This window comes from Harmonia axyridis, chromosome 3 (assembly GCF_914767665.1).
Source record: "Harmonia axyridis chromosome 3, icHarAxyr1.1, whole genome shotgun sequence".
Taxonomy (NCBI): domain Eukaryota; kingdom Metazoa; phylum Arthropoda; class Insecta; order Coleoptera; family Coccinellidae; genus Harmonia; species Harmonia axyridis.
In genome coordinates this window covers 32,893,381-32,920,886 of record NC_059503.1, presented here as the reverse complement: position 1 = coordinate 32,920,886, position 27,506 = coordinate 32,893,381, and the positions used below count along the sequence as shown (strand labels likewise).

Sequence of the window (27,506 nt, the reverse complement as noted above, 5' to 3'; positions counted from 1 at the left end):
AGGATGAATGTCACTCAATTTTTTCTCTAATTCTGTGGTTATTCCGTTCATTCTTCCACATCTTGTAGAACAAAATCGTGCGAGAATATATCAGAAAAGCACAGTTTTCATGGTTATATTTTATTATTCTATGTTGGCACTCCGAACATTCCGCTACGGCTTTATCTGTCAATTCATCAAATTGCCTTAAAGAAATCAGTTCTGACAACCAACATTTTTCAATGCAAAAATCACTAAATTATATTTATGGAATTATTTCATTAATTTCAATGAAAATGCAATGAATTAGAGAAAATAATGTATAATACTCGTACAGAAGGCTCATTCTACCACTCGTTCATTCCAAAACTCGCCACTTCGTGGCTCGTTTTTGAATTTTGAACTCGTGAAAGAATATCAATGCCTTCTACACTTGTATTATAAATAACTATTCCAACCTGATATTCTGTCAATATCTTTCACACTATACCCACGAGATGAGTACTGAAATGGCAGTAAGATTAAGATCATCAACCTATACAATATTTCATAATTTGACCTTAATCAGCTTAGATGGTTAACCTTGTTCTTTTCAAGTTTTAGTCGAAACTATCCTCGGAATCCAACGTAGAAAGTAAATCAAGTAGAAAGCTCAGGAAGCATTTATCTAATCAGGTAAATAGTGTACAATCCATAGACAATGTCTGTGTCCCAGAAACGCATCAGTTCAGGAAAATGTATGTCAGGAAAGCCTGAAGAACAGATGTCGCCTGCTTAACACATGTTATGTCAACGGTGGTTTGAATATCAATTGCATGTTTACTTACTCGAAATTCAAGAGTCTTCAACACGGACATACAGAATTGTCCATTATGAATGAACTTTTATAATCTAATGAGAGTAGACGAAGCTTTCAGATAACTTTCAGGATGATGAATATTTTTGGTCATCAACTGGAAATTTTCACATGAAAATGCATTTCAGTCTATTTCTATTATAAAAAACGTTGATTTCGTGTCTACCTTTATGTTAGCAAATCCTGGTAACCCCCTTACTTGTACAATTCTTTCTGATCATTATGATATTTAGAATGGGTATCCTGTTTCGGGTTTATAGTTGACCCCAGTGGCGTAACCAAGGGGGATAATATAACCAGCTGTTATATCAAAGGGCTTGATCTGATCCGACTTTCATCGGCATAATCATTATTTACTGGCTATAAATATTCCAAATTGATGATAAAAATCAATAAGATTCAGAAGTAAAAGCTCTGAAATACTCGAATTGAAAATCATCTCAAGACGTGTCTGCGAATTCAAAGGACATCAGAAACGAATTTTTTTTCTTCATCCCCCAAGGCTTGTCATATGTCATATGTGTGGGTACGCCACTGGATGACCCTATAAAATTTTCAAGTATCTTTGCCCATGCGCCATTTTAAATAGCAGTGGGCATCAATATTTCACGTTCTACTAATCCGCACCTTATACAGGGTGATTTACCGGAATGGCCTATTAGACGAAAATTATGGAAAACTAATCATAATTTTGAACTGAAAATTTGCATATTGAGGTTTGAGACAATAATCTTTCTCACTAAAATATTTTCAGATCTCTACAACTTCCGGTTATAGCGAAAACAGACTATTATTTCCTTATTTCAAATGGCATGCCCAGTTAATTATTGCATCATTGGATAGCCTTTTTTATGACAATTTCAGCAATATGCCATACCTTGGATGAAAACTCAACGGTTTATGAGTTAATGTGGTTCTTATAAAAAAATGTTGGCGATGAGGACTCACATTTTTTTTTTTAATATTTGGGCAGAATCTGTCGATAAGTAGCATTAAAAAACAAATTTTGGTTTTGACCAAAAATGTACAGGATGTTTATAAGAAGATTAAGAAACTTGTACAACTCAAATTCATCAAACTCAAGATTTTCAAATTAGATCCCATTTTTATTATTTCAGTCGATTCTATGTACAAAAATTGTGGGACTTACTTCAGCAAACCCTATACCAAATATGAATACTTCAAGAAATATCGAGGAAAACCACAATTTATAACTGTGTGGATTATTCTGTGACTTCCGGAAAACACAGAAAAAACAAAAATCGATATTTCCAGAACTAAATTTGACATTTCAAAAATTGTAATGAATTATTCGTAATTGAAAATTGTATTGGTTTATAGATTTCCCAACGAAAACTTAATTACATATAACTCATGAAATGTAAAATTCAGTTACCCAAACATCAAATTTTAGTTTTTTCTGTTTTCCGGAAGTCACAGACTACTCCACACAGTAAGGAATTGCGGTTTTTACTCATTTAAGGTTCTTCCTCGATAACTCTTAAAGAATTCATTTTAGGTATATGGTTTGCTTAAGTTACCCCCATATTTTTGTACGTAGAATCGACTAAAATAATAAAAAATATAGGTTCTAATTTAAAACTCTTGAATTTAGATGAATTTGAGTTGTCCAAGTTCATGACCTTCTTATAAACACCCTGTACATTTTCGGTACAAACCGCAAACAGTCTAATAAACTACGTATTTGCAAAATCGAAATTTTTTTCGAAAAAACTTTTTCTGCCGAAATATTCAAAAAATGTGAGTCCACATCGTCACCATTTTTTTTATAAGAATCCCATTAACTCATGAACCGTTCAGTTTTACCCAAGGTATTCTTGAAATTGTCGTCAAAAAGGCTATCTAATGATGCAATAATATAGTGGGTGTGCCATTTGAAATAAGAAAGTAGTAGTATGTTTTCGGTACAACCGGAAGTTGTAGAGATCTGAAAATATTTTAGGTAGAAAGATCATTGTCTCAAACCCAAACACGCAAATTTTCAGCACAATATTATGATTAATTTTTCATAAACGTCTAATGGCCATCCCGGTGAATCACCCTGTATAATATGGAAATTAAATTACTATGGAATCATTAGTATCCTAACTCGATTCAACATACCAATTTCCGTTAAAACCTTTTATAATCTGATTCTAAAATCAGCGAATTCAATCGGTAATAGGTGACTATTTCGCACTATAAATGATTATAAAAACGCAAGAAATTTCACACAATAGGTATTATACCTATACACTAAATTGTACGAATAACAAAATTTCCCAAAAATTGTTTGAGAGTTTTGTAATGACAGTTTATTTGATCAACGAACAACATATGGCTTCACGCCGCAAACCCGAATGATATTTTCTTCATTGCAAATACCTGCAGATGTTTTTACAATGAATAAATAATGAACTTTGACAAAAAGACGATTTTCAGAATTGTGCACTATCCAAATCCTCAACTGCGAAACATTCAGAGATCCTTTCATTTTTTCTATAGGTACAGATTCTATATTATTCATTTGTCTTTTACGACTATCTGCATCATTACCAACCAGAACCAAGTGCCTTAATAGGTAATCCTTTAAAAACATGATTAATCACTTACCTGAATTGAAATATTGAATCCTGCCAAAGTTTTAATTTTCACATCCACTTATTGCACTCTTATGGGTCCGACCTGCAACATCAAAACGAAATTTGTAATCATAAATCAAAAACGAAATGTTGAAGTTGTCAATAAGAACGCCCTTTGCAGCACAGAATTATCAATTTGAAGTGAACTCGTTGGCTATTTCGTTTAACTGACTGATAAATAATAATACTATCATACGGTTTATTTGTGTTTTGGGTTGAATAATTAGGAATCTGTTATTCATCGCTTGTCTGGTTCACTTCGTTTGATTATGTATTCAATAAAACCTCTTAAATGGCTAGAGATAAAGAAGAGAATATTCAACATATTCAATTAAATTGAAATATAGATGGAATATGGAAGTCGAATTATTTTCCTTTGGTAACGGAGATTATGGTTTTGGGTTAATAGGTTCATATATTTTTTCGAAATGGAGCAATATTGATTCTGAAGCGAAAACATTTCATCTTGCTTTAAATTAGATAGGTACTGTAGCTATATTCCTACGAATAGGGGGAGCACTGTTTAAAACGAACTTATATTTCTACATGTTCCTACCTCAATATTCTTCGATAAAAGTTTGAATGAAATATTGTACCTAAATCAATTATTATTTACAGAATATGAATTCAATTCACCGCATCCTAAAATAAGGAATGGTATGATCCGATATCCCAATATACCTCGAAGCCTCTTTAGCTCAGTGGCAGAGCACTGGTCTTGTAAACCAGGGGTCGTGAGTTCAATCCTCACAGGAGGCAGAGTTGTTGTAATTTTTTTTCTGGAACAGATTGTAACTTATTTTGACGTTTCTCTTAGGTTTAGATGACATTGTAAGAAGGTCATTTATTTATACGAATTGGGAATTAATGTAACACATTCAATTGAACCATTTCATAAAATTATTTTAACGAAAATATTTTAGGCGACTCTTTATTTGCTTTCAAGTTTCTATCTCTAGTAAGTGTATCAAGATGAATTTTCAAATGAATCTCAATATTCGACAACACTTAGGAAAAATTATGTGCTTTGAAATTTCTTCACTAATCAATGATTCTGATTGAGTAAGAAAATCGTCTGGATTCTTTGATTTCGCATTTCTTCATGAGATTGTTGAATTGACCTTCAAACATGCTACATCCATCCTTGACAGACTCTGGTCATCGACTTATCTCAATGGTAAAAACTTGAATGCTTGGATTCGACAATGTAGTTGAAAATACGGCTTTTACCAATTCGATATAAGAGAAACCATATTGGTATTTTTCAGACGTAAATCGCTATGCGGTTATGTTATTATCAAATATTACACTATGGTTCATTTCCTCTTATATCTTAAAAATTCATGGAAAGCAGTAACTTGATGTCAGGAACTTTCGAACGATCGTTCATTTATGCGGCTAATGGAGACCACAGAATTGTCATTTATGTATTATATGAGATGTGATTTATTATTATTATCGTCATTGTTGTCGGTTAGATTGCGTATATCAGCGGTTTCAATGATACGATCCTTCTGAAATTCGGCATGAATATTTAATTGATTATTGAACAAATGCACACTAAATTTCAACCAAATCATTTGTTAATTTGTTAATGAAATATTGGGTAAATTTTTTTCGGTATTCTGCTTGCATTTTCTATGGTTCTTCACGATCAATATAAAATTCTTCAATATACTTGATATTGTTATTATAGATCTACACGTTGAATTTCATCTCCGTAGAAGTTCTTGTCACTCAAATATTAATTTCTTTTTTGATTTTTGGCTTGAATGTTTCTGATTTCGCGATTCACATAAAAGTGTTATTTTATAAATACTCGCAAAATCTGGACTGGACCAATTTTCACGGAAACGTTGGGAATCTAGGTATATGGTATATCGAATATTCTTCTTGAATTTTCTATGGTTCTGATAAAACAATGAAAATGTAATTTTGAGCATCAAATTGTTTTTGAACATCTACACCTACAATTTAAACTCGGTTCTTTCTGTTGTTACTGAAATATTTGTTTTTTTTTTATATTTTGCTCGAATTTTCTATGGTTCTGATAGCAAAACGAAATTTTGTTGTCGTATGTACAGTCCATTCAGGAATTATTGACATCGAAGTAGGCCATGAACGTCTAGTCGAGGCTTTATTTCTGGTAACATAAATATCACTAAAAATTGCTATGGTTCATCATAGAAATAACCAGTTTAAATTATTTTCATCATTTTTGTATCCGAAAGATCCTGAAACTCGAAATTACGAAGGGACGCATACAGTCATGATTTCATAAATTGAAATTCAGATTATATAACGTAAAAATATGGTGAAATGCTATCTCATTTCAAGGAAATCCAACGAAGAGATATCTATTCATTTAAGAGTCGCCCATGAAAGATCCCATTGAAGATCATTAAAATATGCATATTCCTTTTCACCAAAGGCTCTTTAAAAATTGTTGCATTACTGATGGACACTGGATACCAACCTGCTTGCAAAATTCTTATCAAATAACTCTTATGGATCATTTTAACTGTGGTGTCTAAACTGGTGAAGAATAATAATAATAATAATACAGATATAATAAGACAGAAATAAAATTCAAAGAATCCATTTAGTATATGAAAAATTTTGACATCACAGTTGTACTGTAACTTTCAAAATTGGAACCAATTTATCAGCCGATGTGTAAATTACTTTTTGAAGTCACTATTTATTGAAACTGTTCATGACATGAATGATTGATTTAACTTGTATGAAAAATATAGGTAATATTTGTACTCGAGTTTTCTGTTTTTTATTGAAATGGTTTTATACTAGTTTCTATTAAATTACATAAATTATTTTGCCCATAACAGCATTAACTCACTCACTAAAAGCATTTTTGCATGAAATTATTTTTAATTTGTGAATTTTAAAATTTTATTGCATTCTATTATTATCTTCAAGTGGGTAAGAGGTGAAGAAATTCTTCAAGTTACTCTTCTGAATATATTTTTTGATTAAATACTCAGTAAAAATTCTATAAAGCAATTGGAATTTATTAGATTTTTGGATTACTCATTGAAGAACAAAAAACAGATATAACAATACTTAATTTCAATATAGAATATAAATAAACTATAGATGCAATGCCAAGACTTTGTTTAGCAATCCAATAATAAAATAATTCTCTCTATAAGATTTATATAATCCTCGTGATCACCACTGTCAAAACAAAACATCCAGGTAAAAATCCAAATATCCAGTATTCAAAATAGTGCTCCTTCTACTTTTACCCTTTAATATACTTGAAAAACATTTTGTTTACTTTCTAGAGTCCACTGTTGAATAATGCTGGCATTTTCAAATAACCAAGTTTCCTCCAGATAAATGAATTTCACATTTTGTTGCAAATATTCTCTGTATTCACCATAAAATTGTTCTCAACTTATTATTATATTTTTCTGTTTATCAATAAGAATTTTCCTTTTATTAACTGCTTTGAACTTGTAACCAATTAAGTTTATGTAATGTTGTCTTTGATTGATTAAAATCCAGATGCTTTTTGGTCAAATTTCATCCAGGCTGATATATTGTTTGCTTTTGGCTCGGCTTTTGGTAACAATCAAATCATTCAATGATTCTTTGAAGGTGAAATCGTATTGCACAGGTTTTCTTCCACTAATAATCCAGGTTGTAATGACTTGCCTTCTTCTTTTCTCAAACAGTACTGTGAGAAATACTCAAATAAACTAATCAATGTGTGTTTGAAATTGATACAACTTTTAAGTTTCGAAATTTCTTCGATCAAAACAAACTGAAATCTAACCTCCTGTCAATGACATTTCCAATGCCAACCCGAAATCTGCAATTCAAAATGTTACGGAATGAGCCAGTACCAACTTAATTTCGATTTTCCAAAGCCACCCGGGATGTCAATAATTCCTGAATGGACTGTAGATGCAATTTCAGACTAGTGTTGAATTTGGAAAGTTCACAATATTCATAAAAAAAGAGGGGGCACCCGGGTTTGAACCGGGGACCTCTCGATCTGCAGTCGAATGCTCTACCACTGAGCTATACCCCCATTCGAGAATCTAGGGCGTATCCGAATATAAGTACTACGAATACTATGAGATTTTATATCAATTCGTTAAACCTTAAATTAACATAAATTAGCCTTGGAAAAAATCAAACTAATCAGATTTATAATAATATAGACCTTAATAATTCATTTAAACATGGATAAAGCGAGCAACAATCAATAAAAGGTTGTGTTTTGTGTGTTGCCTAAGTGGAATACTGCAGAAAATTCAGAATTCAGTGCATAATTCAATGCAATGGATTAATTAGAAGTTGCTGCAGACAAAGGAAGTGAAACTAGAAAAACTATAGAGCCCTCATTTGTATTAACAAAAAATGTGTTATGACAGATGGATAGAACCTTAGACTATATGTATAATTGATATATACAGGGTGTTTCCTAATTGAATGTCAATATTTATGGTTTTTGGGCCCATTTTAAGAAAAAAACTTTATATGAACATATGTCATAAACGTCTTACCTTTTGAGATATAGGGTAGTAAAATTCTCAAAAATAAATCAATTACTCATTATTAATATCTACACTACCACTGTACTATGAATCAAGAGGCATTCTCAATGTATCAATTTTTTTAATTTCAACCAGTGGCGTTCGTACGTAATTTGACCTGCCTATTTTGTCAGACATTGATGGTACGCCACAGATTTTTCCTGAAATAAAAATTATTTTTGAATTTCCCAATCATTTATTACCAAAGTTGATTAAGTACCTGACTTTTTTCAATCCGATGCACGGTTTTCGCTTATAAAAATAAAAACAGTTTCTCTGCATGATCATAAAAATATCGTTAATACATACTTATTACAATATTACCATGCAGAGACATACGTATATTTTATTGCTTTAGATGAAACCCGTTCGTCGGATTGAAAAAATTCAAGAGATCAAATTTGCTCATAATTGAATACAGATTCCATTTTTTTTTATTTTTGAAAACTTTACCATCCTGTATCTCAAAAGGTAAGACGTTCAGGACATATGTCCATATGAAGTTTTTTCTTAAAATGGACTCAAAACTCACCCCAATAAATATTGACATTCGATTAGGAAACACACTAATCTAATCTAATATACAGGGTGAATTACTTTCGATAAATGACGTCACCGTCATTTTTTTTTTAAATGGAACACCCCGTCTCAATTTGTCTAGCAAAAATAATAAATTAAATCTAAGCAATAATTAAAACATTCTCGAATACCAAAAATATTGTAGTACTAAACTGTCATTGAACACCAATAAATAACTAAACGAATAATGACATTTCACAAAAAAATAGATAACTATGTGCTTTTTAAATTGATAAGAAATAATTTCTTTCATATTCTGTCTGCTAGACCACAAGTAACAAACATGTTTGGAAACAGCTTATTTTTATTAATCTGAAAATGTAACAAACTACAGGGTGTTACATTCAAACCAATTGCCGCTAGACAATAAGTAATTGTGATAATATTGTTAATTTAACCATAGTATAAAGAAGGATAGTAATCCAACCATACGGGGTTAAAATTTGACGGCGTGGAGTGCACCAATAGATGTCGCTGGGGATTTGCCATCCAGTGCACGTCTTAGCTTATTTCAGGACGAAGCATGTCGTAGCTTGATTCTGGTACATACTTAGGTTTCGGACAAGACGTACCTCGATAACAGATGGTGCTGACCCAATAGATATAGATGTCGCTGTATTTTAAATCTACCCTGGAATCTAAACCAGTGGCGGATACTAAAGTTGGGCGGATTTGAATCGCCTCTTCAAGTTTTTTCGAACGTGATTATATCGAAAAATTAATGATTGATTGTTTTCTCAATTCTGGTATTATTCGCATGTATGTATATTGTATATACTTTGTTTCGGCGTTAGTCTGGAATAAAATTCATTTTCTTCAACCAATAACTGAGAATAAAAATGCGTAAACCCGTTATTCGATTATTAATTTTCTCCAGTTTTTGAAAATAAAATTTTTTTTTCCTACAACCCTTTGGCTGCAAACTACCAAACTTTCAAATGTAAATATATGTCATGTGTGGGCTCTTTGGAAATTTTATGAAAAATGAAATATTTCCATACATTTGTAACTTACATGTACATTTGATTTTCATGTTGTTATAAGGAAAATAAATAAATAAAACCGATTTGTATGCTGAGTTTTCGTTATATTTACATAAACATAATATATAATATGGCACAATTTCATACATTTTGCGTAGGTATATCCAAAACGCCCATAATGATTTGGATGAAATTTGGTATTAGGATGGTGTTTTGAAAAACATCATTAAAAAAAAAACTTATTTGATAACTATTTATGATAGCCTTTCCAAATGAGAACACCGGGCAAAGCTCGGTCGTCAGGGTACTAATTCCTAATACATGCACATGTATTTTACGTAAAAGAAGCAATTTGATTATGCAATTCCGGACATTTTCCCTTCGATAATAAAATGTGATTCGAACAGACAAATAATAAATCAAATCTTGATATATAATAAAATTGTAAGGGGTCCGACGTCGGTACATGAGAGATATTTGAAGAAAACCAATGCTGGGAGATCTTATATGAGTATTAGAAGGCAGAACAACCATTTTTAAATTTTTTGTCTGTCTGTCTTTTTGTCTGTATGTAAATTCGTTTGCGCATCACGCAGAAACTACAGCACAGAATTCTATGCGGTTTTCACAGTTGTGTTCCTGAAGATCTAACTTAAAATCTGGTATAGGTTTCATTTTCATACGCCCTCCAGAAGTAAAAAAAATCGAAAAACTCGGAATCCAGTTGAGATAGGTATAGGGACGTGAATAGAAAAATTGTAGAGTGTGTTATACTGATTCCAAAAATTGAAAAATATACTAGGTGTCTAATTTGAAAAAATAGACTTTTTTACAATTTTGTAACTTGGTGAATGATGATTTTTTTTGGTCCGTCCTGTATTATTGACAACCATAATTCAAAAGCAGTGACACAGATCAGATCAATATCTAACGACTTGCAAAATTTCTGACTTAAATCTCAAATATTGAGCGAACTAGAGTCATTTTCGTAATACGCCAATTCGATCTAGAATTTCGAAAAATAATTAATAACTCAAAAACCGTTAAAGATAGGGATGGAAAAGTAGGAGTGAATAGATTTAATATTTTATGGAGTATCATAAAAAAAATAGAAATACCGGATGTCCCATTCAAAATAACAAAGTTGTTGCCAAATTGTCGTACATCCGGCAACATTGGAAATGTGAAATTATTTTAAAAATGTACCTTACATGGCGAAATATCTATCCACAAAATTTTAAATCTTTACCATCGATAGTTTCCATAATAATCTAATAGGCCACTCACCTTGGGACACCCGATATACACACATAGTCAAAAGTTTTGGCGATTTGTAAACTAAGAACAAAATTGATTGTTAAATTTATAAAATTTGGCAACATAGCATTCTTCCTCTGGTTGCGGAAATAACTTGAAGAGTGGCCATAACAATACAATAGAAGGGAGTTGGGGTCGTATTACAGGTATAGAACCCTAAAAGTATTCATTGAAAAGGAACTTGAAATCCTAAGGCCGTTGTTATTCTTTATGTAACACTGCTAATATTTTAATCATCAGAAATTAACTGATAGGTACAGTTACTTTAGACATAGTATAAAGAACCTAATTCATTATTGTTGAATGAAAATCGGCAGAATTATTAGATTGGTATCGCTTTATATACATAGGATTGCAAAGTTCAGATGAAAATATTCAGAGTATCAAATAAATTATTTAGCTCCACAAAGTAGGTTGTTTTCAACTTAGCAAGTTAGCTGCATAAACACGGCTCAACAACCTGGCTGAGGTATTTTTCGAGAGTTTCAAAAAGTTTTCGTAGTGAAGATCAATGAAATAATAAGTATCCATTTAGCCACACAGAGTAATGCATAGGAAACATGTGAGAATATAGATTGTTCAAGGATTATTTCATTTTTTATACCATTTTGTCGCATAAAACGACATCATTCAATCCACAGCAACAAGGGTAAAATGACGTTAATCCATTCAGTAATTTAAAAATAAAGTTAATTCACCACTGAATTCCTCCAAGACTATCATATTTTTTATGACAATTGCTAACAATCCAATACCCAGTGTCGTAGCAATCACAAATTGGAGCGGTACCTTTCATCTCATTTCATAGTTATTTCTGGAAACTGTTCATTTGAATCCCCATCAAATGGGGTAAAATTTTGTATACATTACGTGAGTTATACATGTTTATTCATTCGAAGAAATTAACCCTCGAGCCCGAAGGGTGAGTTAGTCAAACTTTCTTTTCATGAATAAACATTCATTTAACTACCTACCATACCTGCAAACTGTATTCTATCGAAATAATAAATACCTACGAATTTTGAAAAGACTATTTTATTATTTATTCCCCAATAGCTGAATTATTTTAAATTGAAAAATTTAGCTGAGACATAATGTCTGTTTATTCTACAAATTATTATTAATGGTTATTGTGCAAGCAAAACCATACTATGGCAAAACCCACTGAAAATTGGATCTTTCTTCAGAAATGCACAATAACCTTATTGAAAAAATAGTCAACTCTTTATGAAATAAATGAAATTCACCTTGGAAGGAACATTTCGAAATGACCATTCGCTACAGCCATTGTACAAAAATTCTGAACACAAAGCAACAGCGTTATTTATCAAGAAATCAATAACATGGACTATACACGCCACTGTCTCGGTCTTCTTTCATATTGTTAAGTCTACAATAACGTCTGTTCGAGTTGATTACAGTTCTGTAGATATACGAAAATATAGAAAACTTCATTCCTATCTTCTTGTACCGGCAGAAAAGTATTAGTTCCTTAAAATAACTGCATTTTTTTTGGAGGTCGCCACTTTACAGACCATTTTTATTGCAGTATTACAACGTGAACACCAGATGGCTCTCGAAATCGCTTCAAATCGCTTTAACATTAGGACTGTCTTACTATCCTTCTTTATACTATGATTTAACTAATAAAGAATGTTACGCGTTACTTTATGAGTACACACAAAACTATTGTATTTTTGTCCACCCTGTACCAATTGGAATCAACATGTGATACATTTTTGGAATCAGTTCAGCTGGAGTAATCGGAAAATTGAGACAAAATGGGGGTGTTCTATTTAAAAAAAAATGACGGTGACGTCATTACTCGAAAGTAATTCACCCTGTATATAAGATTATTATTTTAAAATACGGTAAATTAAAATAAGAAATGGACGTATTTCAGGATTATTTCTTAAAATGGTCTATTTAGCTAAAAATGAATTTGTTGCATACTTTACGGACACTGTGTATTGTCAAGGATAGAACCAAACTCAAGGAGAATAAAATTAAATGGCAACATAAGACAAAACAAAGTCAGAGAAGAAAAAAACGCACCCCATTCTCAAAAATTCAAAGATTCACCGGTAAGGACGTCTTATTTCCCGGAACGTGACTTCACAATGCTTTTTATATATTGCAACGTTGGGGTCGTATGTGTTGCCTGAATTGCAAGCGTGACGATGCTCGTCACATCCGACATCCGGGGCCCGCATTAACCGCTATCGTGTTACGCAATCTCAAATTAAACCACTCATAGAGGCATGGTCAACTTCCGTAATCTCTGTCCTAGGTGTCGAAATGGTCTAGTTCTAGATGGACTAGACCAGTCATACTCAACCTTTTTTCACCTCGGGCCGCATAATTGCTACTGTTCATTCTTGCGGGCCGCAGTAATTTACCTAGTGGTAAAACTAGCTTTAGCCCGCGCGGTTTTCGTTTATCGCGCATAATCAAAACTTTTTTTTTAAATCGGTTTCAAAGTAGCCTTAGTCCTTTCCTAAGCACTAGTAGTTCCTGTCTGTGAAACGAATTTTATCAAAATCGATTCAGTGGTTTATGCGTCAAAGCGTAACAGACAGGCAGGTTACGTTTTTTGCATTTGTAATGTTAGTAGGGAAGTGCGAAAATAAAAATATACAGGGTGTCAGGGAAACGCTCCCAACAACGAAAATAGGGGTACTATTGGCGATTTTAAGAAAATTGGAATAATTTTTGTTATCGCAATTTTTTATTTTGGTAGGTACCATGATTTCTAAACCCTTTTATTAGCATAATTCACGAAATAATGCTAATAAGAGGTTTTAAAAATCATGGTACTGACCAGAAAAAAAATTACACAATAATATGACAATTTAACCGTATAATCAGCTAAAAAAAACGCACCCAAGAATCCATAGAAATGAAAACTACAAGAGCAAAAAACGCGAGATACGGTATTCTCGCTAAAAAGATTAGGTATATTATGACATAAAGAATCCATTGTTTATAACGGGTGTTTTTTTTCGAGGTACATATATAACTTTAAGCTGGCATTACTGTTCAAGATGGCGACCGATTTATCAGCTGTCAAGTGATTTATCCTCAGTTTGGTTTGGCAATTCATCATAAATAGACTCACGCCTGAATAACGCTTGCAAATAGCGCAATTTTATTTCGAAAATAATGGTTCTGTGCGGAATAGGTATCGCGCACTACGTCCATTTTATTTTGTTTAGCGATGAAGCGCACTTCTGGTTGAATGGCTACGTCAACAAAGAAAACTGCCGCATTTGGAGTGAAGCTTATCCTCAAGTGTATGTCAAAAAACCCTTACATCCAGAAAAACTGACTGTTTATGGGCTGGTAGAATCATTGGTCCGTACTTCTTCGAAAACGATGATGGCCAGAACGTTACAGTCAATGGTGATCGGTATAGAGCCGTGATTACTAACTTTTTCATTCCTGAATTGAACAACCATGATGTCTAGGAGCTGTGGTTCCAACAAGACGGCGCAACATGTCACACAGCTCGTGCCACAATCGATTTATCGAAAGACAAGTTTGGTGACCGCCTAATTTCACGTTTTGGACCTGTGAATTGGCCTCCAAGATCTTGTGATTTAACACCGCTAGACTACTTTCTGTGGGTCTATGTAAAGTCATTGGTCTATGCGGATAAGCCACAAATCCTTGACCATTTGGAAGACAACATTCGCCGTGTTATTGCCGATATACGGCCACAAATGTTGGAAAAAGTCATCGAAAATTGGACGTCCAGATTGGACTACATCCGAGCCAGCCGTGGCGGTCATATGCTAGAAATCATATTTAAAATGTAACACTACAAGATTATCTTGCAGATAAAATAAAATTCATGTCAATCGAATAATCCATCGTTGTTTTATTGCTATTTAAAGTTCTATAGCTCTAAAAAAACACCCTTTATTATGGATATAGTGTTCTGTGTGTACCTACGCAATAAGGGAGAAAACAAAGGTAAATGAGTGAATATTGATACCGTTATTTTTGCGTAATTTCGAAACTTCATTTATGATACTATTGTGAAAATTGTAATACTGGACTAGGCCGTTGCTCGGGCCGCATAAAAAGGGGCAAAGGGCCGCACGTTGAGTATGGCTGGACTAGACACTAGACAGAGTTCAGAGGTTCAAGACTAAAGGATATTCATTGAAAGAGAGTAATTTTTGGCGGAATATCTTGAACTTGATAGTATATTGGCGAAAAATTTTAAATTTCAATTGAATACACTGGCGGGCAAAAAAAAATCACTAAGATTTTACATTGTTTTTTGCGGGTATTCAAATTGATTCAATAATATTGTGTTGCTTATCTATCTTTCATTAGAAAATCAAATAAATATGCGCCAAATGTAGACATATATATATGGGCTAAAAAACTTGATAAAAGAAATCATCTTCGATTAATTCTTCACGATAAATTAATCGTTTATCAGTTGCATTAAACATTGGTCATTGAAAAGTTTGTTTTCCATTATCTGAAGTAAACAATTTCATAAAATGAGTTTTTCTATTTAAGTATCGTAATGAGTTCATTACAGTTCTAAAAACAGTGCTGTAATGAACTCATTACAGCATCGTTTTCAGTTATATTTTTCGTTTTGTGGTTGTCTCTACTGCCTTTCAATCCTATCATAATTTCAACAAACGTCAATAATTGTTAATATAATGTATAATTTGGATAATATAGTGAAATGATTTGCAGCATTGTTCTCAATTTCTCTTAAATCTGGTGGTGTTGAATCGTTTCGTCAGACATAATTCATGAATTAAATGAGTAATTTCAAAGTATTTAAATTTGATAAGTACGATTCAAATTCAAATTGCGTAATCTGTCAATGTTCGTAACAGTCACACCAACTGCCAAAATACAATACAAAAGCATATAAGTGCCGGAACTTCGAAAATATTTTAGCTGAATAGGGCATCATGAACAATGTCATATTCCGAATTTTCAGATTTCAAATCGGCCCCGTTCTCCAGAAACGTCTAATAGGCCGTCGAACTTGAAACACCTGTATATGGTGAACGAGAATATTCAAATAAAAATATCAAAATTTTACTTTGCGGGGGTTTGATGCTAACTCGTTCGAGCTATGCTGAGACATTATACAACTTCTGTTTGAGCTATGTGGACAAGCATAAAGAAGTTTCAGAATTAATGTCTTCATTTAATATTTGATAGGTATACCTAAATAAATTCGATAGGATCACACTCTCCAACTTGCGAACTAGCTCAATATGAATAACAGTAGATTAAGTACTTCATTCAAGTATTTCCTATCACAAGGTACTCCAGACCAAAAGTCATCCATACCTTTATAAGATAAGTTTTCGCTCGGATGTACATAACCTCAACATCCGCTTCAAAGGTATCCTCATACTGTCTATGCATAGGACTGCATAGGTCTATGTTAATAATTAAGTCCGGCACCATCATTTTTCTGTAAACTTCTTCTTCTAGTATAACGTGTGATACATACACATTTACTCCAACTGACGGGGGATATTTTTTCAACTTCTTTTTTCTCAGTTCAATACAGTCACTACTAAATTTTGGCGCAGTGTTATTTATTTCTTCTTATATTTTGACAAATTCAGGGTTCTTTATTTTCTTCTTACGGATCCTGCCTTGAGAAATGCTCTCTACAAATTTGTATTGAATTGAATTTTTTCCTTGAAAGGTTTAAGCTTTAGTATACTAACCTTATTGATAGGTAACTTCTAAGAACAAGGGCATTTATAGATAATTGAAAACAAAATTTCTAACAATACGATCCTGAACAGCTGGCGTGTGTGGACCAAGTGTTTAGGGATAGTTTTATGATAGGGCCTCAATAAATTAAATTGAAAAGCTGTAAAAGGTCGTAACTACGATGTACCTTTGGGGAACACATACTAATCTCGGGATTAGAGATTCCCAGATAAACTCGTGAAAACTTGAATTTGGAAATCCTAAAAGGTGTCTCAAAACCTACATATGGTATGGGCAACTATTAAATTCTAAGGTCAAGGGTAACAAAAAGTAAAAAAATGTCCAAAAACCGATTTTTGAAACCTTCAATCGTAGATTTTAATATTCGCGGACACCCTACTATATAGGTTACGAGAAAACTTTTAGGATGTTATAATACAAGTTTATAGCTAGGTATCTCAAATTGCGAGGTTAACTACTAATTTGACTGGACTATAAAGAGTGTAAAGAATATCTATTCATACCACGGTCGAGTTCAGATTCCAAGTCTGGTATTATCTCGAAATTCCGAGTTATCCTCATTTTCTGAATTTCGAAATTGTTTCTTTCAAATTAATTTTATTATCTTCAGAGTATTCAAAATAATCTTCGTTTTTTTATGTACAATTTATTTCATGAACATATTAAATACTATTCTTTTGATTGTTTATTTATGTCTTCTTTATTTAAGGTGAGAAGATCTCCTGTAATGATCTAATATTGTCAGTCTATTCTGTAAACCCCTCAAATTCTTGTAAAGCATTGTTATTTAAAATATCTAGTTTCTGGTGAAAAGAAACTGCATTAGACGTTCTATACAATAATACTGCTAACGCCACACTGCAGGTAATAAGCTAGGTGCTCAGTTACAAAGTGCTTTTAACTTGGTGCCAGGTAAGATCTTCAAAAATAGTGGTGTGGTTGGAAAAGTTACAGATCTGACTAGCGACTCTTGAAGTGATGAATTTAAAGAAGTTTGAATTTATATACTTCAGTTGATTTCATATGGCTACGAGTATGGATGGCTAAGATATATATAAAGCTATATTTCCATGGGAACTACAGTGTAATTTGATGTGGACAACATAGGAATCAATGCAGAAATTAAGTGTAGTATCAGTTGTTTTTTAAAACAACCGAGTAGGCTCTTTTCTTCGAAAATCGCAAGTTTTATCTTATCAAACGTGTAGTTCTAGACATCTTAACCATGAACAAGATGCATTTTGTACTTTACGCATTAATAAGATAGAACCCGTTAATAATGTTCTTCAATTCATGTACAGGGTGTCCCAAATTCGATGCTCTATGAAATCATCTTGAGGACTATAAGACTTCAAAAACAACAAGAACCTCCAATATCTTTTTTCGAAATAATAAGATAACAGAAAGCAGATTTTGATTCGTTCTCAAGTTAGGGGACGTTTCCGAAAAATTACCGTTTCAAATTTTTCTAGGTTTCTTTTCAAGATATGCGAAAAATTCTAAAACGTTTTTTTCAGTAATTTTTACTGTTAAATGGTACTCATAACAGATCATAGAACTTAATTACCGTTTCAGAGATATAGAGTAAAAATGGTGTCTTTTAAATGGAACACCCTATATTTCTCAGCGCAGTTTTTAAAGCCGCAGATTTGTCGAAAAGCATCCCTTTATGGGTTTTTCAAAAATGTAATCCGTTTCAACGATATTGATTTTATTCTTCTGAGAGAGTACACAATAATGATTTTGAAAATATTCATAAATTTGATATTTGTGTAATAGCAAACTGCTATTACCTACTAGGCACCAATAACTTATAACGAGTGCAAGTGGAGTGGAAATTATATTTACTCTTCAAAAACCCAAGCAAAAACCATTTCACCTAGAAATTCGGAAACTGTATCTAATATAATAATTCGTTATCAAATTAAGTTATATATAAGTTCATAGGTTCATATTTTAAGATATAGGTTCTGCTAAAATATTTGATAACTGCTGCAAAGACAATTCTCCTATATGTAAAGTGCAGAGATGTATAAAATACTTCATGAAAAGTATTTAAATACGAAATGGAAATGCTTCTTGTATTCTATTTAATTGAAATACAGAATGATTAATAGTTTCTTATTTCATACGTGAAATATTAAAGGCAAAATACGTATTTTTAATAACTTCATAAAGAAGGAAAGGATTTTATGATTTGTAATTTCCTTTATTATTATTATTTCAGTAAGATTTTTTTCTAAAAGACATCCCTTCAGCGAGCCGGCAGATATGAGTAATCAATGTAAATTTACTCAATTTGAATGAAATAATTTGTTTGAGAACACTGCCGCTGATCTTTCTTCTATGCAGTCACAAAATCATACCACCATAACAAAAAAGGATTTCTACCGGAGAGGAAAGTATTGTAAAGGGTTTTCTTAAAGTATTTATACAATTTGAAATGGTTCTGTTGTCAATTAAGTCACTGTTGGCAACATTGTTTATTGATTTTTGATATTTTCATGTAATTTTTGTTCAGTATGTAATGTTATTTGATCATGGAAAATACATACATCTACAACTTTTAGAAATTGTTTATCAAAATTAGAGCTGGTTTGTGAATACTGAGGGAAATTTGAGAAGTATTCATGGACGTCATTATTCAGTTAATAGGCCACTATTCTTTTTATTGTAGACAAATTTGAAAGTTTATTCACCTTCAAATTTGTCTCATAAATTAGCACATTTTCATAAAACAATTCAGTAATTTCTAAAAGTATCTCCTCATGATTAAATGGCCTAGAATACAAATGTCAAAAGATATGTTGAAAAATAACACACAGTGTAGCTATTATAATCATTTCAAATTATAAATATATCATTTCTATTGGAGAACCCTTTACCTATTTTGATATGACATCTTCGCTGTATGGTATTGATTTGAGGATTGTAGGCTGATAACATAATCTTTTGAGCAGGTGATAATTAAGTGTAAGGGTAACCCGAAGAGTTACCCTAGGTTGAATCTCAACATTTCGTATATTACCTATTTCAATGAAGTTGATCATTATTATTGTAGCCTTAAAAATCCTAAATTGAATTAATTATTTAGGCAGATAACTAATACTGCAGGGTCTTTATATCATCGTAGTCCTCTTTGAAAAATTTCAAATTTACTCAAGAATTTATAGAAAAAAATTTATGGTTGTCAATTTCGAAATTTTAATATGGTACCTATATAATAATTGCCAGTTTTAGTGGAAAGTGGTAAACATATTTCAAAGCTCACTTCGATGTTACAATCATTTATAAAAACCTTGTATTTAAAGTATTGTTATGACAAAGGGGTGGAAAAATCAACCCCTACAATGATGCTTCAATAATTTTCGAATTAAAATATGTATTCAATAAAACAAGTTCAATATGAAGGTAACTTAATTATGTTTTGACGTTTCCTCCCAAAATTGTTATTTCAAAAAAAAAATTCTTCTTTTAATTCCTTGAGAGTTTTCCAATTTCAGACAGTTACTTAAAGGAGACAGAAAACAAATTGAATGAAAGCTCTCATTGAAAGTCTCAAACCCGATTCGCAACCTTTTTGAAACATCGGAAAATTTAAAACTAATAAAATAAACAAAAACATGTTCATCGTGTTATTCAATACTACTCACCACTGTTACGCCACTGCGTATATAGAACCCTCTGCAGCAAATTTTCTGACGTATCCAACCCCCTTGTTATTACCCTTGGTCACTGTTTCATCCCTTAGTTGTAATAAACAGAACGTTTATTTGGAGATAGCAAATTGAAAAAACACCTACGTCAATTCGAAGTTTTCACAAAAAAATGACGTCACGTTTATACATCCTACGCGCGACGTCGAATGCGGAAAACAAAATGAGACAGACGACTACCGACGCTACGCGTCGACTTGCCAACCCAAACAAAACAATCCGACAACAACTGTACCGGACATGTGCTTGCATTTCCTCGTGGTCCAAAGTTTGCGGCGTTGCCGATTGCTAACAATAGGAATAGACGTAGTGAAATAGGCTTTTGTCCAGTTGACAAAAAAAAAATACCATAGTTTTGTTGGGGTTTCTTGGATTTAGTTGGGCCACTTTCTAAGTTTTTGGTGGTAGGTACTAGTAAGGTATCTACAAGGAGTATTGCCGTAAATTATAAACTCATTATATTATTATTATATTAATTATAATATTATATTTATATTTCTCACGTATTGCTCTCTGTAGGATAATTATTCTTTTTAGCATCCTGATGAAGAAGCAAATTATATGCACCGAAATTTATACATGTACTGATGTAAAGGGTGTTTTTTTTTAAAGCTATAGAACTTTAAATTGCAATAATGGATTATTCGATTGACATGAATTTTTTTTATCCGCAAGATAATCTTGTGGCATTACATTTTAAATATGATTTCTGGCATATGACCGCCACGGCTGGCTCGAATGTAGTCCAATCTGGACGTCCAATTTTCGATGACTTTTTCCAACATTTGTGGCCGTATATCGGCAATAACACGGCGAATGTTGTCTTCCAAATGGTCAAGGGTTTGTGGCTCATCCGCAAAGACCAATGACTTTACATAGCCCCACAGAAAGTAATCTAGCGGTGTTAAATCACAAGATCTTGGAGGCCAATTCACAGCTCCAAAACGTGAAATTAAGCAGTCACCAAAAACGTGTCTTTCAATAAATATTTTCTTGGTGAAAATATGTAACTCTTTATAGTTAAAATTACCAAGCTCTAATTTCATTGAAATCGAATAGGCGCTATCAACTAGTTCAATTACAAATAACAAGAAGGTACTGAAATATGCACCTTTAAGAATTGCGTTGTCTTTTTACTATGGAACTTGATACTTTCAAATAATTAAGGGCGATTTTTGATGATCGGAAATTGATTTCAAATTCAAAAATACGATTCCATAAGAAATTGCCTGAAAGATGCCTGAGAGGAATAACAGAGGCTTCTTCAAAGAAAATTCAACAACCCGCAATTCGAAAGTTTGAGAAAAATTCTGCATTGATTAATGTATTGATTAATTAGGCAGAGCAGGTCGTTAAAATTTTATTTCGTCGGGGCGCCTAAATATCTTGCGGCAGCCCTTCAAACTTGAAATGATTTTTATAAACCTATCTACTAGAATACTAGATGGAATATGTTAAAATTTCAGCGATCAGTTCAAATAAAAAAAAGACGCAAAAGATCATCGATTTATATGAGGGTTTCACTATTATTCATTTTAAAGAGCACGTCATTGCAAAAAGTTCTTATTTATTATAAATAATAAAATTAAAAAAGTGAGTCTAAAATTATTTTTTTATACAGGGTGTCCGGGAACATGTGGAAAATCTCTGGGATTCAGATAGAACATAAAAAATAAGATGATAAGTTCCCATCATGTTTTTCCTAGCTGCCCTCCCTACGGAGATACGGCCTCCTCAATGACGTCACGGGAAATCCATTTTACTGCAATAAATTTCAAGCTACTTAATATAATTGAAGAATATTTGATATGATGAACAGTAGAAAGGACCTCTTAAAATACTGCCCTTAAATTTAAATTAGCTCTTTTAGTTTAGCAGGGGCGGACTAGGTTGTACATTTTAATGCTCCCATTTTCAACACCCTATATGATAAGGAGAAGAAAAAAATGAGTAGTTTGATATTTATTTCAGTAAAATGGATCCATTTTACTGGAATAAATATCAAACTACTCAATATAATTTGAAGAAAATTTGATATGATGAACAGAAGTAGGGACCTATTAAAATAGTGCCCTCAAAGTTAAATTAGCTCTTTTTACTTTGTAGTTACCATAGTAACGTTTGTATTCCTCTCCAGTTGATCTTTCATTGTGATGTGATAAGAAACAGATTTTGCCGGATTCGATGACATAAACACTTTGTTACCGACAAAAAAAAATTGAATTTATGGTTCTTTCTGATAGAAATAAAAAAATTAATTCCTTTGTTATTTTGTTTTTCGAAAACGGTTCATTTTATCGACGACAAACAAGCGTACCTTTTCTTTAGCTTAATGTTCAAGCTATCCAAATTTTCGTTTCTACTCGTTATCATACAGGGTGTTGAAAATGTGAGCATTGAAATGTACAACCTAGTCCGCCCCTGCTAAACTAAAAGAGCTAATATAAATTTAAGGGCAGTATTTTAAGAAGTCCTTTCTAATGTTCATCATATCAAATATTTTTCAATTATAATAAGTAGTTTGAAATTTATTCCAGTGAAATCGATTTCCAGTGATGTCATTTAGGAGGCTGTATCTCCGTATAGGGGCGCTAGGAAAAAAAAATGATGGGGACTTGTCATCTTATTTTTTTATGTTTTATCTGAATCTGAGAGATTTCCCACATTTTCCTGGACACCCTGTATATAATATATGTATATGCGCAAAATCGCAACTAGACTAGGAAGAATCTATTATTCAGTTGTCAATGAAATATTGACTATTACTTCCGTTGGCGCTGGTTCTGGTAACGTGATCAACATGAAATTTTACACGAAGCTCAAAATTGTTATTCTACCTTTAAATGCAGAATTTCATATAGATTGAAATTTTATTCGAGATCTGAACATAATTGAATTTGACGACGGATTTGTCATCATCGAGTCAAACCTTCGAAACATTGTAATGAAATGATTATATAGGTAGCTCTTTGTGGAATAAGAAAAAAAAAATGAACAAATGAGAAAACATATTATAATCCATTTTTCACACCTGGACCAATCCGTTTCGCTGGCCCTGACAGGTTGTATTGATTTCAAAAACGAATAGCATCTAATTCAAGTAATAATAACAAACCAATTAAAAAAAATTATGATTTGCGTGTCTCCCCTTATTAATTGTAGAATAAACGCGAATCAATCGTGGCTATCTGTCTTTTGACAATCTAGGTTTTGACAGAATTTCAATACGACCATAATTTATACTTTATAGTCGCCTTTTATTTCCCGCGAATCTACGTGGGACAGTCCGTAAGTGGAACAGAAGAACGTGTTCAATTCTCGCATAACGATGCTCAGAAAGTCAGAAAGTGCCGAAAACCGTCACAGCGCACGCACGTGGTCGCTATACAGGCGACGCTATCGGGGCAATGCAGTTTTAGAGGGGTACAACACATTTCCGAGTAATCTCTAATGCCGGTCTAACGTAACGTGTCGAACGAATAACGATTCTTTCATTTCAGAACCTAGTCTTTTGTGAACGGTGCGTAAATGGGCTTGTGTTTAGAGCTACGATATATGTAGATAGGTTATGTGTGTACACGTGATTTACTCTTTACAGTTACTCTGAATGTGTTAAGGTGCTTATTGCTGAGGTTTGCTTGCGTTTATTTTATATTTGTTCAGAAAATGGCTAGTAGTCGTGCTAGAGTGTACGCCGACGTGAACTCTCAGAAACCTAGGGAATATTGGGACTATGAAAGTTACGTTGTACATTGGAAATCCCTAGACGATTATTCTCTAGTTAAAAAACTGGGTAGAGGTAAATATAGTGAAGTATTCGCAGCCGTCAATTCTACCAGTGGTCAAACGTGTGTAGTTAAAGTCCTGAAACCTGTGAACAGAAAAAAGATAAAGAGGGAAATCAAGATATTAGAAAATTTGAAAGGAGGAGTAAATATAATAACCCTCGAGTCAGTGGTTAAGGATCCAGTCACCAAGATACCAGCTTTGATTTTCGAGAACATCAATAACGTAGAATTCAAGACACTATACCCTAAACTTACAGATCTGGACATAAGGTACTACCTCCATCAGCTACTCAAAGCCCTGGATTACTGCCATAGCATGGGGATCATGCACAGAGACGTCAAACCACACAATGTGATGATTGACCCTGAAACCAAAACCCTCCGCCTGATCGACTGGGGTCTAGCTGAGTTTTACCATCCAGGACAAGAGTACAACGTGAGAGTAGCATCTAGGTACTTCAAAGGACCTGAACTCCTGGTTGATTTCCAGATGTATGACTATTCCTTGGATATGTGGTCTTTGGGTTGTATGTTAGCTTCGATGATTTTCAAGAGAGAGCCTTTTTTCCACGGTCACGATAACTACGACCAGCTGGTTCGTATAGCTAAGGTACTGGGTACGGACGACCTGTTCAGGTATATTGAGAAGTACGACGTTGAACTGGACTCAAGATTTGACGATATCCTGGGTAGACATTCGAGGAAGCGTTGGGAACGTTTCGTTAACAGGGAAAATCAGCATTTGGTCACGCCGGAAGCTTTGGATTTTTTGGATAAGTTGCTGAGGTATGATCACGCCGAGAGATTGACGGCTAAAGAGGCCATGGACCACCCCTATTTTTTTCCAGTTACACAAGGTTTGACGCAAATGAGCGTAGTTTCCTCAACGTCTAAGGTTTGACGGGTGGTTTTCTCATGGATCGTACGCATTGGTGAGTTTTGAAGAAAGATACATTGTGAGATTTTCATCTTATTATTATGATAAATCCATTTACAGTAAACGGGAATATAATGATAATGGAATATAATGTATTTCCAAAGTTCATTAACAATATAATTTCAAATTGAACTGTCCTCATCTTCATATCTTTTTTGAAAAGAAATATCATCATAATCAGTTAATTAAGATTTAATTTAAGAGGAAAGTTCTTACAGCCACAATTCATCTCACATCTGTATTTCTTTCTTTGAGCAGTTTAATATTTGAATATTATATTTTGAGGAGCGCTATAAGATCAAACTTCTTAGTACTATTTCTTTTGAATGGATAGTAAATGTGTGTCTTCCTTTTTTAACTCTTGAAAGTTACCATTTTACTGATTATATAGAATTTAATTTGGAGATTTTGGATTTTATGGAAAAATATGTTTTAAACAGGGAGAAAACTAAAAAAAATTTGTTCAATCCCATCTGTATACCAGAGGTTCATTGTTAACAGTTTTTCTAGAGGAGATACAACATTGAAATAAAATGAATTATTTGTTGTTAGTTATAGAAAAAATATGTAAAAGGTGAAGTGAAATTCATTTTTATTTTCATTATAGATTTGATGTACATCCAGAGGATAAAGATGACCAAGTGAGATATCTAATTCGAAGAATATCGAGGGATACAGCTTACAGAATTTCTTTTCAGTATCACCTACTCCTTATTTATAAACGATAAATATTTTATTATCTTGAAAATTTTTTGGTATTACTTTAACATATTTAGTTGTACTTCTAGTATTTACAATAGTATTGATTTGTTCACATTTCTTCAAGTTTTTCAATTAACAATAGTTCTTTCTTTGTTTTTTTTTTTGAAACTTAGTTACACATTTTCTAATAAAACTACATTCTACCTCAAAGAATATTGTATTTCAAGTAGTAAAAGAATATTAAGATTTTTGATAATAATCAATTATTTTTTATTGTTTATGAGTTGGGTGATATTTCTTTTTAATAGAATTTTTTCATATATTATGTTCTAATTCTTTTCCATTAATAAGACATATTACAAAAATTCCAATAGAGATACAAAATAAACGAGGATGTGATAATAATACTGGTGTATATAAAAACAGATATGGAAAAATTGTAAATATATGTTTTGAAGACTGATAGAGTTAAATATGTATGGCTGTGGTACAAGACTGATGTTTTTATTGTGGCTCTTATCTTATTGTGTCAATTGAACTGAAGATCTTCCACAGCCTCAAAACCATTTTTTTTTGTAAATAGTTGTATATTGAGAATTTGTCAGTGTTCATTAAATTAAGGCTGAAAGCTATAATTTTTTCGTAGGTATTATAACGCTACCATCTACATAATGAATGCTACCTGAATAAACTATGATAATAAATTACAACTTCTGTTTTTTTATGAACATAGAATTACTAATATCGATTGGCTATTTTTTCTTGATGAAAGACTATATTTTATGTTTTTCATTTTGGATTATTTGGATTACAAAAACGCAATAGGTGTTGATGTGTGAAACTAGATTGTTTTGAGACCAAGGTTCTTTAACCATGATATCCTTGGATATTTCTAACAAATATTTATCTGTCTGGGATGAATTGAGGCATACCTGGTTTCATTCTATGTGGAGATTTGCAAGTATGCTAGTCATTTAGGAAGACAGTTTGTCATATTCTTAAGATGTCTAGAAATACTAATGAGATTTTGTTTCAGACATTCCAGCGACAAAATTGAGATTGCCCAAAATACCTTTCCTTCTGTAGAGCATGCTCCATACTATTGCAGGAAAAGAAGCAGAGTGGAATGGAAATTTTGAACCTCTACAAATTAGGTGGAATTGACAACCTCCTTGGGTTTCCATGAATGAGTAGGGTAGAGAACAAAAGATCTACATTGTTACAGTTCCCGGTAGGCTTACCGAACCAAAACGACCCCAGTTCAAATAAATTATAATAGGTGGAATTATGATTTTTGATAGATTAATAGATTTGAAAACAAGTTATTCATTGCTTATTAGTTAATATGTTTTTTGGAATAATTTTTTTTTCTGACTAAGGATATGTAAGGTAGTTATTAGATATAGGATTGAAAAGAATGGAATAAAATGGGGTAAACACTGAACTGTTGTCATGATATTATGGGAGCTCTTTTTTCAATAAGCTTATTACACCCTTGGAGACTGCATATATAAATATGTATATGTTGAAAGTGTAATTTTCTTGGGTTTAGAGCACATTGAAATTCAAATATTTACATTTTATTCAGTGAAATAGACATATATTTCAGCGCAAAATAAGCCTTTTTCAAGATTGTATATCATTACAGTTGGACATCAACATTTAATAGTATATTATTCATTTTTTTTTCCTATGTCTATGCTCACTTA

The 27,506-nt window shown here is 32.5% G+C and overlaps 2 protein-coding genes and 2 non-coding genes across 5 annotated transcripts in view; 2 read left to right on the top strand and 2 right to left on the bottom strand.

Moving 5' to 3' along the window:
* Positions 1-20,565, bottom strand: part of LOC123676894 (cytospin-A-like) — a 90,484-nt gene extending 69,919 nt beyond the window's left edge. The window contains exons 1-2 of one of the 2 annotated variants that reach the window (XM_045613175.1): positions 20,308-20,565; positions 3,449-3,520 (exon numbers count right to left, since the gene is read on the bottom strand). The gene's annotated coding sequence lies outside the window, so the exon portion shown is untranslated. Of the gene's footprint in view, positions 1-3,448; positions 3,643-20,307 lie in introns of those variants that run through there. The other variant, XM_045613174.1, reaches the window with a different exon arrangement.
* Positions 4,165-4,236, top strand: Trnat-ugu. Its single transcript has one exon. It is a non-coding gene; the product is annotated as a tRNA-Thr (tRNA).
* On the bottom strand, positions 7,463-7,534 carry Trnac-gca. The gene has a single exon. It is a non-coding gene; the product is annotated as a tRNA-Cys (tRNA).
* A 3,014-nt stretch (positions 20,566-23,579) lies between the features above and the next one.
* Positions 23,580-26,504, top strand: LOC123675783 (casein kinase II subunit alpha-like). Its single transcript, XM_045611300.1, has 2 exons — positions 23,580-25,090; positions 25,703-26,504. Exon 1 carries the CDS (start codon positions 24,037-24,039, stop codon positions 25,057-25,059), a length of 1,023 nt encoding a protein of 340 aa, XP_045467256.1. The 5' UTR covers positions 23,580-24,036; the 3' UTR covers positions 25,060-25,090; positions 25,703-26,504.
* Positions 26,505-27,506: the final 1,002 nt, after the last annotated feature.